The 14,517-nt window shown below is 36.7% G+C and overlaps 1 protein-coding gene across 2 annotated transcripts in view; it reads left to right on the forward strand.

The window, feature by feature from the left end:
• GSPT1 (G1 to S phase transition 1) overlaps positions 1-13,968 on the forward strand; it is a 33,148-nt gene extending 19,180 nt beyond the window's left edge. For both annotated transcript variants that reach the window (XM_082857254.1, XM_082857253.1), the window contains exons 7-15: positions 321-501; positions 1,425-1,579; positions 1,760-1,900; positions 2,946-3,039; positions 3,886-3,966; positions 8,952-9,125; positions 9,955-10,044; positions 10,197-10,365; positions 12,275-13,968. In XM_082857254.1, coding sequence (XP_082713380.1) covers positions 321-501; positions 1,425-1,579; positions 1,760-1,900; positions 2,946-3,039; positions 3,886-3,966; positions 8,952-9,125; positions 9,955-10,044; positions 10,197-10,365; positions 12,275-12,327 — 1,138 coding nt within the window. In that variant the 3' untranslated portion in view covers positions 12,328-13,968. The remainder of the gene's footprint in view (positions 1-320; positions 502-1,424; positions 1,580-1,759; positions 1,901-2,945; positions 3,040-3,885; positions 3,967-8,951; positions 9,126-9,954; positions 10,045-10,196; positions 10,366-12,274) is intronic.
• Positions 13,969-14,517: the final 549 nt, after the last annotated feature.

Below are 14,517 nucleotides of genomic sequence, written 5' to 3' on the forward strand. Positions count from 1 at the left end.
GTATTATACTTTGTGCTAGATGATTTTTAAAATGAAGTATAAAGGAACTTATTACTTAACTCATGGTGATATTGGCATTGGTACTAAATAATCTTTCTTTGTTGTCAGCTTGTTCTCATACATAATGTTTGCTTATAGAATATATAATTGACACTGGATATATATAAAAGCACTGAGTGTTTGAGTCACAAGAATACAAGTTTTAGTCATTTAATTTTTATTTCTACCCAGTCTTGTTCATGATTTAAATGTTGGTAGAAGAATGTTTTTAAAACTTTCATGTACTTACCAGTATTATTCTTATTTTAAAATTATTTCAGGTACTTATCTTGGGCCTTAGACACAAATCAGGAAGAACGAGACAAGGGTAAAACAGTAGAAGTGGGTCGTGCCTATTTTGAAACGGAAAAGAAGCATTTTACAATTCTAGATGCCCCTGGCCACAAGAGTTTTGTCCCAAATATGATTGGTGGTGCTTCTCAAGCAGATTTGGCTGTACTGGTAAGGGAAGACATTTCCAATTCATCTGTGTATTTGTTAACAGCCCAACTTAAAATGTAAATTTTTCTTTTTTGGCTGCGTTGGGCCTTCGTTGCTGCACGCAGGCTTTCTCTAGTTGCGGTGCGTGGGCTTCTCATTGCGGTGGCTTCTCTTGTTGAGGAGCACGGGCTCTAGGTACATTGGCTCAGTAGTTGTGGCTCGCGGGCTCTAGAGAGCAGGCTCAGTAGTTGTGGCACACAGGCTTAGTTGCTCCATGGCATGTGGGATCTTCCCGGACCAGGGCTTGAACCTGTGTCCCCTGCATTGGCAGGCGGATTCTTAACCACTGCGCCACCAGGGAAATCCTAAAGTGTAAACATTTGAATTTACCTTCTAAAAGCTAGAATTTAGGTTACAGTGAACTATAATATATACATAGTCACAATTTTCACTTTTGTCTCTCTAATCTGCCCAATAAATCTTCATAATTTGATTTACTCATGAAAATGTTCCAGTTTTTCTCTGCCCTTTATTACCTCTTACTGTGCCAGAAATTAGTGTCCACTGACTGCCAAGCCTAATCCATTTTGTAGTCAATAAATGTACTGTGGGTACAAAAATGAATAAGAAATTATCCGTTTTAAGGTCTTCAGTCATTTTGCAATTTTTTTTGGCGGGGGTGGTCAGTGTACTAGCACTAAATCACATACATAGAATTTTAAAATATAAAGGCGTACTAGATTTTGGAAAATTGGGAATCAAGAAACATTTACCAAAATCTTAAAGCATTTAGACATTGTGATGTTCAAAAGTATGTATGTTATAACTAATTTACTTATATTTTCTTGGAAGAAGCTTCTAATAAAACTGAAAGGAAAGATGTTTTATTGCTAGAAGAGTGTACCTGAATGTGTAAGAATAAACTGTTTAATTTCTTGGAATAGGTAATCTCTGCCAGGAAAGGAGAGTTCGAAACTGGATTTGAAAAAGGAGGACAGACGAGAGAACATGCAATGTTGGCAAAGACAGCAGGTGTAAAACACTTAATTGTGCTTATTAATAAGATGGATGATCCAACAGTAAATTGGAGCAATGAGAGGTGAGTTTGTATGTCTTACTGTTTTTTTTTTTTTAATAGACATGTTAGTGGAATAAAGGATGGTTTTGTTACTGTATGCTTTTTTTCCCCTGGGGTTTTTCTAAACCTTAATTTGTGTAGTGTTGAAACTAGAGTTCAGTTGCCTTACATTATAATTGAGTTATTTATAAATATTAATAGATATGAAGAATGTAAAGAGAAACTAGTGCCGTTTTTGAAAAAAGTTGGCTTCAATCCCAAAAAGGACATTCACTTCATGCCCTGCTCAGGACTGACTGGAGCAAATCTTAAAGACCAATCAGATTTCTGTCCTTGGTACATGTAAGTAACCTTTTTAAAAGTTTGTGTCTTAGTAAGTAATTTAAGAAAATATTGACTGTAACCTTGGCGTTAAAAATACCATGACCTTTGTCTTTTAATTGGGTTGTCTTTTTGTTATTGAGTTGTTAAGGGTACTTTACTCACCTGATACAAGTCCCTTATCAGATATGCGATTTACAAGTATTTTCTCCCATTCTGTGGGCTGTCTTTTTACTTTCTTGATGGTGTCCTTTGAAGCACAAAAGGTCTTAATTTTGATGAAGTCTAGTTTATTTTTTTTCTTAATTGTGCTTTTGGTGTCATGCCTAGGGAAGTGTTGCCTAATCCGGTCATAAAGAGTTAGCCCTGTTATTTTCATTTAAGCCTATTGAAGCTCTTAGGGGAGTGTTTCATTTTGGATTAATTTTTTGTAAGGTAAAGTCTTGATTACTTTAGCTTCATGAGTGTTTAAATTGGGAAGTGTGAGTCTTTGAATTTTGTTATTTTTTTCCCCAAAATTATTTTGGCTGTTCTGGGTCCCTTGAATTTCCATATGAATATTAGGATCAGCTCATCAATTTCTGCCAAAAGGCAGCTGGGATTTTACTAAGGATTTCATTGAATTTGTAGATTGGTTTGGGGGGAGCATTGCAAACTTGGCAATATTAAGCCTCCCAATCCATATACTGTAGTTTTAAAGGGGAAACTATTAATACTTTATAGAATCCTGATTTCAGAGCTGGAAAACTCCATAAAAATTAAGTAATAGAGTGGAGTCATTTTATTACATGTGGGCTATTTGCCATAAAATAGTTTTCTCAATTTTAATAAAATAAGTTTATGGGGAAGCTTTTTCATTATATTGAGCTATTTTGTTATTTTTTTAAATTTTTCTGAGGAATAAGTGAAATGAACTGGATAATAAAAAGGTTGAATGAGAAGACTACATGGGTAGAATGGAAATATTGTTATAACCACTTTTTTTGTATAAAGTTAGAGTCATGTAATTTCTTAAAACTTTAACATTTATGTTGACTCTCTTTAATGGTTATTGTTATGTTCTCAGTGGATTACCATTTATTCCATATCTGGATAATTTGCCAAACTTCAGTAGATCAGTTGATGGACCAATCAGGCTGCCAATTGTGGATAAGTACAAGGTACCCAAAATGTTCAAGAACTTGGGTTTTATGGGAGGTGATAAATTGTTTTGTTTTAAATTATGAAATAACTTTAATAATTAACAACATAACATAGATGTCTCTTTTTTAATGGTTATATATTATTCAGTGATATAGATAGACCATAATTTAATCAACAAACTTAGTTTATTTCAGCTATTTTCCAGTGAGCCAATGATCAGTTTTAGAGAGAGACTCCTATAAGTAAAACTGCTGGAAGGGTTTGTGTATTAACGTTGATGGATACTGACAAACAGCCTTCCAGAATACAGTGCTAACTTACATGACCACCAGCAAGCAGTATATGAGTGCTAGTTTTCCCATAGCCTCACCAACCAACTGGATGTTAATCTTTAAAAAAATAAGCTTCACTATTTTTAACTAGGTTTTTAAGTATTGCACTATCAATATGTAATATTTTGCCCTTCTCAAACACTTCATTCTTTGATTAGCTTCATGTTAAATTTCTTGAACAAGTATTTTTCCAATTTTATAAAAGAGAGAAAAGTCTCAGATATTTTTGAGAGAACCTGAATTTGAACAAATAATTCAGATCTTCAAACAAAATTCTGCCCTGTCTCCTGCAGGGTGCTTTCTTTTTAAATCCTAAGCCTCCTTTTTTTTTAGTATTATAATTATACATATGCTTATGACACAGATATAGAGTATTTACCTGTGTTTGAGATTAATCCTAAGCATTCTACCACTTGAGCTAAAGATTTTCTTTTATGAGTAAGCCCTGCAAGATTTCACTTTGGGTTGTTGAACTGCTGTAGAGTAGTAATAGAAGTCTGACATTTGGTTTTTCATTTTAAATTTAAACAGGATATGGGCACTGTGGTCCTGGGAAAGCTAGAATCAGGATCTATTTGTAAAGGTCAGCAGCTTGTTATGATGCCAAACAAGGTAAGAATTAGTAATGCTCTTGCTCATTTAAATTTTCTCTTGAAAATATTAGCAAGGAGCCAGAACTTTTCAGTCTTAGGGATTTCATTAAAAGAAACAACTTTTTAAATCCAGGATTATGTTTTATGAATGTCAAGTACAAAATTTAATCAAGAATATGTGATGTTATTTATTGACAAATGGAGAAGGGACAGTATTAGCTCCATGTTAGAGTTAAAAGGTGCACCATCTGGCTTCCCTGGTGGCACAGTGGTTGAGAGTCCGCCTGCCGATGCAGGGGACCACGGGTTCGTGCCCCGGTCTGGGAAGATCCCACATGCCGCGGAGTGGCTGGGCCCGTGAGCCATGGCCGCTAAGCCTGTGCGTCCAGAGCCTGTGCTCTGCAACGGGAGAGGCCACAGCAGTGAGAGGCCTGCGTACCGCAAAGAAAAAAAAAAGGTTCATCATCATGAAAGCTTCAACTCCGTTTTTGTTTATTTATTTATTTATTCTTGAATGCATTGGGTCTTCGTTGCTGCGTGCAGGGGCTACTCTTAGTTGCAGTGAGCAGGCTTCTCATTGCAGTGGCTTCTCTTGTTGTGGAGCACGGGCTCTAGGCACACGGGCTTCAGTAGTTGTAGCACGTGGGCTCAGTAGTTGTGGTGCGCGGGCTCTAGAGCACATGCTCAGTAGTTGTGGCACACAGGCTTAGTTGCTCCGCGGCATGTGGGATCTTCCTTGACCAGGGCTTGAACCCGTGTCCCCTGCATTGGCAGGCGGATTCTTAACCACTATGCCACCAGGGAAGCCCAACTCCATTATTTTACAGGAAGTAAATAGAAATTTGAAGTGATTAAGTGACTTGCTTCTGTTAACACACTGGATTAGTAAGTGAGCCAGGGATGAAAACTCAGCTTTAATCATGATATAATTAGCTTCCTTTTATTTTTTGTACATCGTTATGTTGGGTACTATAAAATAATGTGTCTAACCTATGTTCCTGATTTATTTTGGGAGAAGAGGATTTGCCTTTATCATAAATGGGTCTGTTCCTAACTCTTTCTTTCTACCTTATTGTAATTTCTTCATTATTGGAGAGGGTTTCATTAAGTAACATGCAAAAATCTCAAGCTATTCCTTTGTGTTATTTCTGACTGCTCAGTTGCTGATAATTGCACATGACGTGTTACTAAGAAACTGTTACCTGTTTTCCAGAGGACTTCTCTAACAATCTAGAGGTATTAGTTATGTAGGAAAACAGGCCTGAATCATCAGAACTTCCAAATAGAGACTTTGTTAAGATTTAACTGAGAATTTTTCTTTTTTTTTTTTCATAAATTTATTTATTTTTGGCTGTGTTGGGTCTTTGCTGCTGCGCACAGGCTTTCTCTAGTTGTGGCGAGCGGTGGCTACTCTTTGTTGCGGTGTGCAGGCTTCTCATTATGGTGGCTTCTTTTGTTGTGGAGCACGGACTCCAGCCACATGGGCTTCAGTATTTGTGGCTCGTGGGCTCTAGAGCGCAGGCTGAATAGTTGTGGCACATGGGCTTAGTTGCTCTGCGGCATGTGGGATCTTCCTGGACCAGGGCTTGAACCTGCACTGGCAGGCGGATTCTTAACCACTGTGCCACCAGGGAGGTCCCCTGAGAATTTCTTTACCATGCTTATTCCAGGCACAGTGAATTACAAAAGGTAATTGTCAATGTACTGTTTAGGTATAATTGGGGTTTCTTTTTTTTTTTTGCTGTACGCGGGCCTCTCACTGCTGTGGCCTCTCCCATTGTGGAGCACAGGCTCCGGACGCACAGGCTCAGCGGCCACGGCTTACGGGCCCAGCCACTCCGTGGCATGTGGGGTCTTCCCAGACTGGGGCACGAACTCGTGTCCCCCACATCGGCAGGTGGACTCCCAACCACTGCGCCACCAGGGAAGCCCTACTTTGGGGTTTCTTGATGCCTTGGAGATCAGAGTATCCTATCATAGAATCTTTTTTCTAAGGTAATTACCTCTGCAACTTGAAGGTCAATGATAAATGAATGGAAATAATGGTCAGTTTGAATCCTTGCTCTATTTTGTTCAGCAGTCACAGAAGTTGAGTTTGCTTGTGGAGATGGAAGCAAGGGGCTTGGGGAAGAAGAATGGGGAGTGATTGCTTAATGCGTATAGAGTTTTCTTTTGGGGTGATGAAGGTGTTTTGGAGCCAGATACTGGTGATGGTTGTACACCATTGTGAACGTAGATGCCACTGAATTGTACAATGTAAAATGGTTTAAAAAGGTAAATTTTATGAGTATTTTATCACAATAAAGAAAAGAAAAGTACTTATTATGGGCAAGTGAACCTAGAGCTAGGCTATAGCTAAAGGTAAAGGGCCTTAATGTACTAGTTCTTGTAGAAGCTGTCCCTTTATACTAATGACTAAGCAGGTCAATGTAGCATATCTTACAGTTGTTAATCAAGCCTTAAAAACTCTGTTCACTGAGTTCACTAGTCCCCTGAGTCTCAGTGGAATAGAATGAAATGTTTTAAAAGATGTAGATGCCAGGCTATTTTACATTTAAAAATTAATAGGTAGGCACCCTACAGAATGTGGGTAAAAAATTGTATATCATAAATCTGATATGGGGTTACTATCCATAATATATCAAGAACTCCTACAACTCAACAACAAAAAGAAAACAAGCTGGGCTTCCCTGGTGGCGCAGTGGTTGAGAGTCCACCTGCCGATGCCGGGGACACGGGTTCGTGCCCCGGTCTGGGAAGATCCCACATGCCGCGGAGCAGGCTAGGCCCATGAGCCATGGCCGCTGGGCCTGCGCGTCCGGAGCCTGTGCTCCGCAAAGGGAGAGGCCACAACAGTGAGAGGCCCATGTACCGCAAAAAAAAAAACAACAACAAACCAAGCTGACTAAAAAATGAGCGAAGAACTTAAATAGACATTTCTACAAAGATGTACAGTGGCTAAAAAGCACATGAAAAGATACTTAACGTCACTAATCATTAGGAAAATGCAAATCAAAGCCACAGTGAGACCTCACACCCATCTGGATGGCTACTATCAAAAACCCCAGAAAATAACAAATGCCGGTGAGGATGTGGAGAAATTGGAACCTTTGTGCACTGTTGGCAGGAATGTAAAATTGTGCAGCTGCTGTGGAAAACATAATGGCATTTCTTCAAAAAAATTAAAAATAGAATAATCATGATCCAGCAGTTCCACATCTGGATATATACCCTAAAGAACTGGAAGCAGACCTTGAATAACTGATGTTCAGGGACTTCCCTGGTGGCGCAGTGGTTAATAATCCGCCTGCCAATGCAAGGGACACGGGTTCAAGCCCTGGTCCAGGAAAATCCCACATGCTGCGGAGCAACTAAGTCCGTGCACCACAACTACCTGAGCCTGCACTCTAGAGCCCGTGCACCTAGAGCCCGTGTTCCACAACAAGAAGCTCGCGCACTGCAATGAAAAGTAGCCCCAACTCGCCGCAACTAGAGAAAGCCAGCGCACAGCAACAAAGATCCAACGCAGCCAAAAATAAATTTTAAAAGAACTGATGTTCATAGCAGCATTATTCATAATAGCCAAAATGTGGAAGCAACCTGTAGTGTCCATTGATGGATGAATAAGCAAACAAAATGTGATGTATACGTACAACAGAATACTACCTCAGCTTAAAAAGGAAGGAAATTCTAACATAGGCTACAACATGGATGAACCTGGAGGGCATTATACTAAGTGAAATATGCCAGACACAAAAAGATAAATCATGTATGACTCCACTTATGTGAGGTACTTAGAGTAGGTAAAATCCTTAATACCTTTCATAAACTAAGAATTTGTTGGTCTTAATTTTTCATAAGTATGGATTAGAGATTAGACTTGCTCTATTTTGTTTAGCTATAAAAGTCCTTATTTGGGGAGAGGAATTAATTATGCTGGATTATTTGGGCAAAAAGTATTAAACAATACTTGTTTAGTTGTGTATGGTGGAACTGCTAGTTTCTACCCCTTTATCCCATTACTGTAAAGAATTTGCTAGCAAATATCGCTATATTACCAGTTCTTGGAATGAATTTCAACAGACAGGTATCAGTAAGGTATAAGCTGCCTTTTGGGAAAGAAAGCCATTATGTGTGTATGTGTGTGTATGGGGAAACTACTAGAGTTTAGCAAGTGACAGTTTGTAGAATTCTTGTATGGAATATAGTGATTCTGGATTCTCTACTGTATGTCCACCATCATGAGAAAGTTCATTTTTGTCTTGAAGGCTTTGTTTGTTTTCTGCCATATGTTTTAAAAATATGAATTACTTCTAAGGGCAGAAGTGGAATAAAATGAGGGAATACTAGTGAGTATTGCTTTTAACATTTTTTTCCCCATCTATATGCTCTTTAAAAAAAAAATTATTGTGGTAAAAGACATATAAATTTTACCATTTAATGACATTTAGGTACATTAACAGTTTTGTGCAGCCGTCACCACTGTCTAGTTCCAGAACATTTTCATCACCCCAAAAGGAAACTACCTATTAAACAGTCAATGTGCTTTAAAGCTTAGCTGTTCAAATAACCTTAAAAAGTACATTCTTTGGATGTTTGGGGGATTGATAGGTAATGGAAACTATGTCTGTTAACTCCTGGAATTTAACAACAATAATAATAATAATAATTACATCCATAAAATTAAAATCCAAATTTTAGATTTAATGTTGTAATTTTGAAAAAGTAAAAAAAGACAAATGTTACTTTATACTTGTTCTATTTGGAAATTATTAGGATGTGACAGATAAATCTTCTAATTGGCAGTTTGTACTTCTAGGATATGATTTTTTTCATTAAGTTCGTGTCATACAAATGTTATAAAGTTTCACACTCAAAGAATTATTTTGGCTAATCAACAACCACAGAAAAATGTGACTTGCAAGTCTTCAGCAAACAGATAATTTTCCGTTCTATAATGCAGTGAATGTGTCAAAAAATCTCCAATCTTGGTTTCTTTTTAAGCACAACGTGGAAGTTCTTGGAATCCTTTCTGATGATGTAGAAACTGATTCTGTAGCCCCAGGTGAAAACCTCAAAATCAGACTGAAAGGAATTGAAGAGGAGGAGATTCTTCCAGGGTTCATACTTTGTGATCCTAATAATCTTTGTCATTCTGGTCGCACATTTGATGCCCAGGTAAACCAATTGTTGTAATTATTATGATGATATTCACTGTCTAAATGAAACTAGAATTTAAATCTCCTTTGTCCTGATTATTGGTGACATGCCATTGTGTGCAGAAGGGGAACTAAAATAGAATAAACCATATATAGAGATCACAACTGTGATGTATATCTCATACACATAAAGTCTTTAAGATGGTACAAGTACTGGGTAGGTAGTATGCTTTGTAAGTTCCCTATTTATTTCCTGTTGATAATATATATTGATACTTAACATTTTGCTCAAAGTGTTTTTCACTTTAAGTAGAGAGTAGTTGCCGTGGAAGTCATGGTTTGTCTGTTCATTCAGAGCAAATAACTTTCCAGACAGAAAAACACACATAATTTCTCGATGTTATTAGCAACCTGACCTCCCCAGGACAATGAAAGAGTAAGTGATTGGTACAGCTTGCAGAATTTTTGAGTTCTAAGATACGATGACTAATCAAGTTAGATTTTGATGTCAGATACAAGGTTGTTAACTTTGGACCTTGGATACTGGGAAACGGATAAAACTATAAGTTCACATCTAGGAGGAAAAAACCTAGCATGTGAGCAGCAATGATTAATTCCTTGGTGGGGAGTATAGAGGAAAGCCTTCCCAGAGAAGAAAGTCTGCCTGTGTCTTTAAAGTTTGTGTGCTTGCCAAGAAGATCAGTGAGGTAAGGATATCAAAGTTCATGCTTGGAGGTAAGGCAACCTGATCTAACACAAAAATAAGTTGGTGCCCTACTGAGATTGTGAGTTACACATTCAATTCTTTTTTACCTAGGGATAAAGATGTGAATTTTTTTGTTTGACAGATAGTGATTATAGAGCACAAATCCATCATCTGCCCAGGTTATAATGCGGTGCTGCATATCCATACCTGTATTGAAGAAGTCGAAATAACAGTGAGTTTTAAGATAACTGAGGTTTTTGTTTTAAGACCATTTCATCTTGATAATTTTTGATCAGCAACAGTGATGTATTCTTATTTGCACTTCTAGTATTAAAGATTCTTTTATTTGACATTATTCCAATCTCATCCTTTTTTCTTGGATAGGCCTTAATCTGCTTGGTAGACAAAAAATCAGGAGAAAAAAGTAAGACTCGACCCCGCTTTGTGAAACAAGATCAAGTATGCATTGCCCGCTTGAGAACAGCAGGAACCATCTGCCTTGAGACCTTTAAAGACTTCCCTCAGATGGGTCGTTTTACTTTAAGAGATGAGGGTAAGCCTTTAAATTGATGTCTAGTGTTATATCTAAGATGCTTAGCTTTGGTAATCTTCATCTGAGTGCAGCGCACATTGCAAGTTCATAGGAAACTTGGATACTTGTTTTATAATATATTCATATAATAAATGTTTTATGAGTTGAATGAGTTGAACAGCAGACAGACTTGACAACACATCTTAGTAGTGATGCTCTAGATGAATAATCTTAATTTTAATATTTTGCAAGCAGTGGATTTTGAGAGTCATTTTATTTATTACTAAATAAGACATTTCTATGATGAAATCCTCTGTAATATGTGTGATTAAAACTCATCTTGGGGCTTCCCTGGTGGCGCAGTGGTTGAGAGTCCGCCTGCTGATGCAGGGGACACGGGTTCGTGCCCCGGTCCGGGAGGATCCCACATGCCGCGGAGTGGCTGGGCCCGTGAGCCATGGCTGCTGAGCCTGCGCATCTGGAGCCTGTGCTCCGCAACAGGAGAGGCCACAGCAGTGAGAGGCCTGCATACCGCAAAAAAAAAAAAAAAAACCCTCATCTTGAAGGACTCTAACCTGTAGAGAAAATTTTTGCTAAGCAAGCCTCTGAGGTAGACATCTTTTTTTATGCTCAGAAGAAATCATTTTAAAATCAAATATGATAAACATTAACCACATCGAAATGGGGGGAGATAAAAGGGGTACATAGATTGATAGTCTTAACACCTAATATTTCAGAAGTTTAATATTCATGTTCTTTTGTGTGTGTGTCCATTTCTGCCTACCTGAGTGGATTGGAACAGCTGTAATTTTCTTATCTCACAGCCATGAAACTCTGGTATTATGGAAACAAAATGACATTTCTCTATAGATTATTATATTAACTTAGATAACTTTTAAGACTATGGAAAACTTTACATAAAACTTCATGGTTCACTTGAAATATAGAATAGTCAGTTCACATATTAGTTCCAGTTTCATTCAGCAGTAACTTTACTGTATATCTACTGCATGGCAGGAGCCATGCCAAGCACTGGGAATATGATGAATATGGTCCCTGAGCCTTATTTTGGAGAAATCTGTGTAAAGGTGGTATCCATTTGAAGTCATTATCTTAAAACTCTTCTTGGTGAAACTGGTTACTGGGTTTGTCCCATTAATATAACAAAACGAGAATTTTAGTTACCTGATAAAACCAGGCAGAAGAAATTAATGTAGCAAGAATTTTTAACCCCAGAATTTTTTTTCTTTCTAAAGAGTAGTTGGCTTTTAGGTTTTTCACAAGATCTACATGGGTTTTCTATCTCTTATAATAGGACTGAGAGCCCTGTTTAACAGCTTTTAATGAGATAATTTACATACCATGAAATTGACCTGTTTTAAGTATACAATTCAGTGAATTATATGTTTACAGAGTTGTACAGTTATCCCCGCATTCTAATTTTATAACATCTAGAACATCTAGAACGGAACCCTAATACCTGTTTACAAAGTCACCACCTATTCCCACCCCTAGCCTTAGGCAACCATAAACCTACTTTTTCTCTCTGTTTGCCTTTTTTGGGACACGACATATAAAATAGAATCATATAGTTTGTGGCCTTTAGTGTCTATTTTACTCGGCATGTTTTTGAGCTTCAGTCATGTTGTGGCTTGAACTGTATGTAATTCATTCCTTTTTATTGCCAAATAGTATTCCATTGTATGGATATCCACATTTTACTTCTCCAAGCATAGATTTTTGAAAGAAAATCATATCTTCAGTTCCCCTCCATTAATCAGAAATCATGTCTTTGATGGTAAAGCCAGTTAATTAGTCATTTACATTGTAAAATAATGATTTAAAATATGATTTAAAATAATAAATTTTAATATCTTACATAGCCTTGCTGTTAACTACTGAAAAGGTTTTTTAAAAATTTCATTTCTAGGTAAGACCATTGCAATTGGAAAAGTTCTGAAACTGGTTCCAGAGAAAGACTAAGCATTTTCTTGATGACCCTGCACAATACTGTGAGGAAAACTGACTGCAAAAGCCTACTTCACACCGCCTACTCTTATTTTCTGCCCATTGACAAACCTCTCCCCATGTTTTGCAAAGACAAAAATTCACAGCAAAAGTCCACATTATGTCAGCTTTCTCATATTGAGAGCTCTGCTATGCCACTGTTGAATTTTTCCCAAGATTTTTTTCTTCCCCTCTCAAACTCTGCTTCCTTGGACAGATTTGGCAATAGCTTTGTAAGTGATGTGGACATAATTGCCTACAATAATGAAAACCTACCAGGAATTTTTTAATTTTTCATTTCCCTTAGGCATACTTAGTCTTTTTTTCCCCCAGGCAGATCATTCTGAGTGTGCGAGTGTGTGTGCACATGTTACAAAGACAACTACCATGTTAATAAAATATTCAATTTGAAACCCTTTTCGGTATTTGAATTGCTTTTGAATAATGTTTTTTATCTGGATGTAACATTGTTGCATTAGCTTTTTAACTTTACCAAGTAATTGAGTACATTTTATTACTTGGACTTTTCTAACTTTCCTTATCCACTACTTTAAATGAGGCATTTACAAACAATGTTCAAGTTTGTATTAAAAGAAAGAATTAGTTTGACCCCATTCTTTTGATGGTTAATGCATACATACAGTATCTTTATGCAACTGTGACACTGCTTTATTAGGTCTACCAGTTTCTCCCAATTTATATTTTAACATGATTTCTTAAACACAGTAAGTGGTTTTAAAATACAAGAACAGCATACTGTAGTTTTTATAAGTATAAAGCATAATAAAATTGTACCCCTACAAAAAATTCCATTAACTTGTTAAATTAATGGAATTTACAATAAAGACAGCATGTTGAGACGTGGCAGAAATGCCTCCTTTAGTATTTATAAGAGCTGCATGCATCTAATATGAAAACTGTATCAACTGCAAGTGCCAGTTCTACAAATTACTCAGTTTATTGTTTGTATTAGTAATTTTAAAGGCTGGATGATTCTTGCTGATTAAAGCTAAATCTCATCCAGCAACTAAATGAACATATTTTTAGAACCATCAGAATCTGCACAGACTAAAGTTAACAGTGATAAATAGAATCAAGCACAGTATAAGTTTTTCTCAATTTTTCGAAATTGACTGTTTTCTTGAAATTTGCTAAATTATGATTTGGATGAACCGCAATGCAGCATTGTGGATTTTAGATCAAAGGCTGACTTTCTGTTAAAACTGTGTCACAACTTTGAAATTTTTTAATGAGAATAAATGGGAAATGGAGGGGACACTTTGTGGGTTTATTGGATGCCCCCTTTATCAAAGACTTGGCCTCTTTTAGATTGGTTTATCTCTAAATAAGATACTTTGTAATTGTGTATTTAATGACATGTCCCTTCCATGTAATCATCTGCCTCAGAAAAGAAAAGCCTAGTCAGACTGTACTTCCAGTCACAAAACATAAAAATTAATCTAATCCTGTTTTCTTAACTGTAAAATTCCCATTCATTTCATGAATGAGGCCACATCTTATGGACAGAGCATAGTTACTGTCCTCCAGCTTCCTATAACTATACTCATGGCTATTAAAACTGCATGAAATTTAAATAAAATTTATTATGTCTGCAAATCTCTGGGCTTTTATTTTTCTGGGATATGTGGGAGCTTTAATCAGTGCATAGTAACTCTTTTTCTACTTCCAAGTTATTAAGAACAAAATACTAGCAATTGCTTGGATTTTAATGAATCTTTAAAAGCTCAAGAGTCATTGAAATTAATTCCAGAGATAGATTTCCATTTTTAAACTGAACACATTTTTTAAAAAAGTTATGTTTGCTATTAAAACATTTACACTTTTAGGATATTATGTGTATGTTGCCAAGACTCAAGTAAAATGACATGGATATCAACTGTGAAGGGCCTACCTCTAAAAAAAAAAAAAAAAAAAAAAAAGGATAATTATGAAATAAAATTCAATGGATTCTTGTATATTTATGCAAATAAGATTATTTAGAAGAAACCTCATTGTTAACCAACACCATACATTTTTATGGGCTTTTAAGTTCTTTGGGAAGAATGCTCACTTAAACTTGATGCATTTTAAACTCATTACACTGCCTGGTTACTTGGTGGGCAAATACAATGTCTGAAGTGAACTGGGAGTGTGTGGAGATGTTGG

This window comes from Leucopleurus acutus (assembly GCF_964270905.1).
Source record: "Leucopleurus acutus genome assembly, chromosome: 16".
NCBI classification, from domain to species: Eukaryota; Metazoa; Chordata; class Mammalia; order Artiodactyla; family Delphinidae; genus Leucopleurus; species Leucopleurus acutus.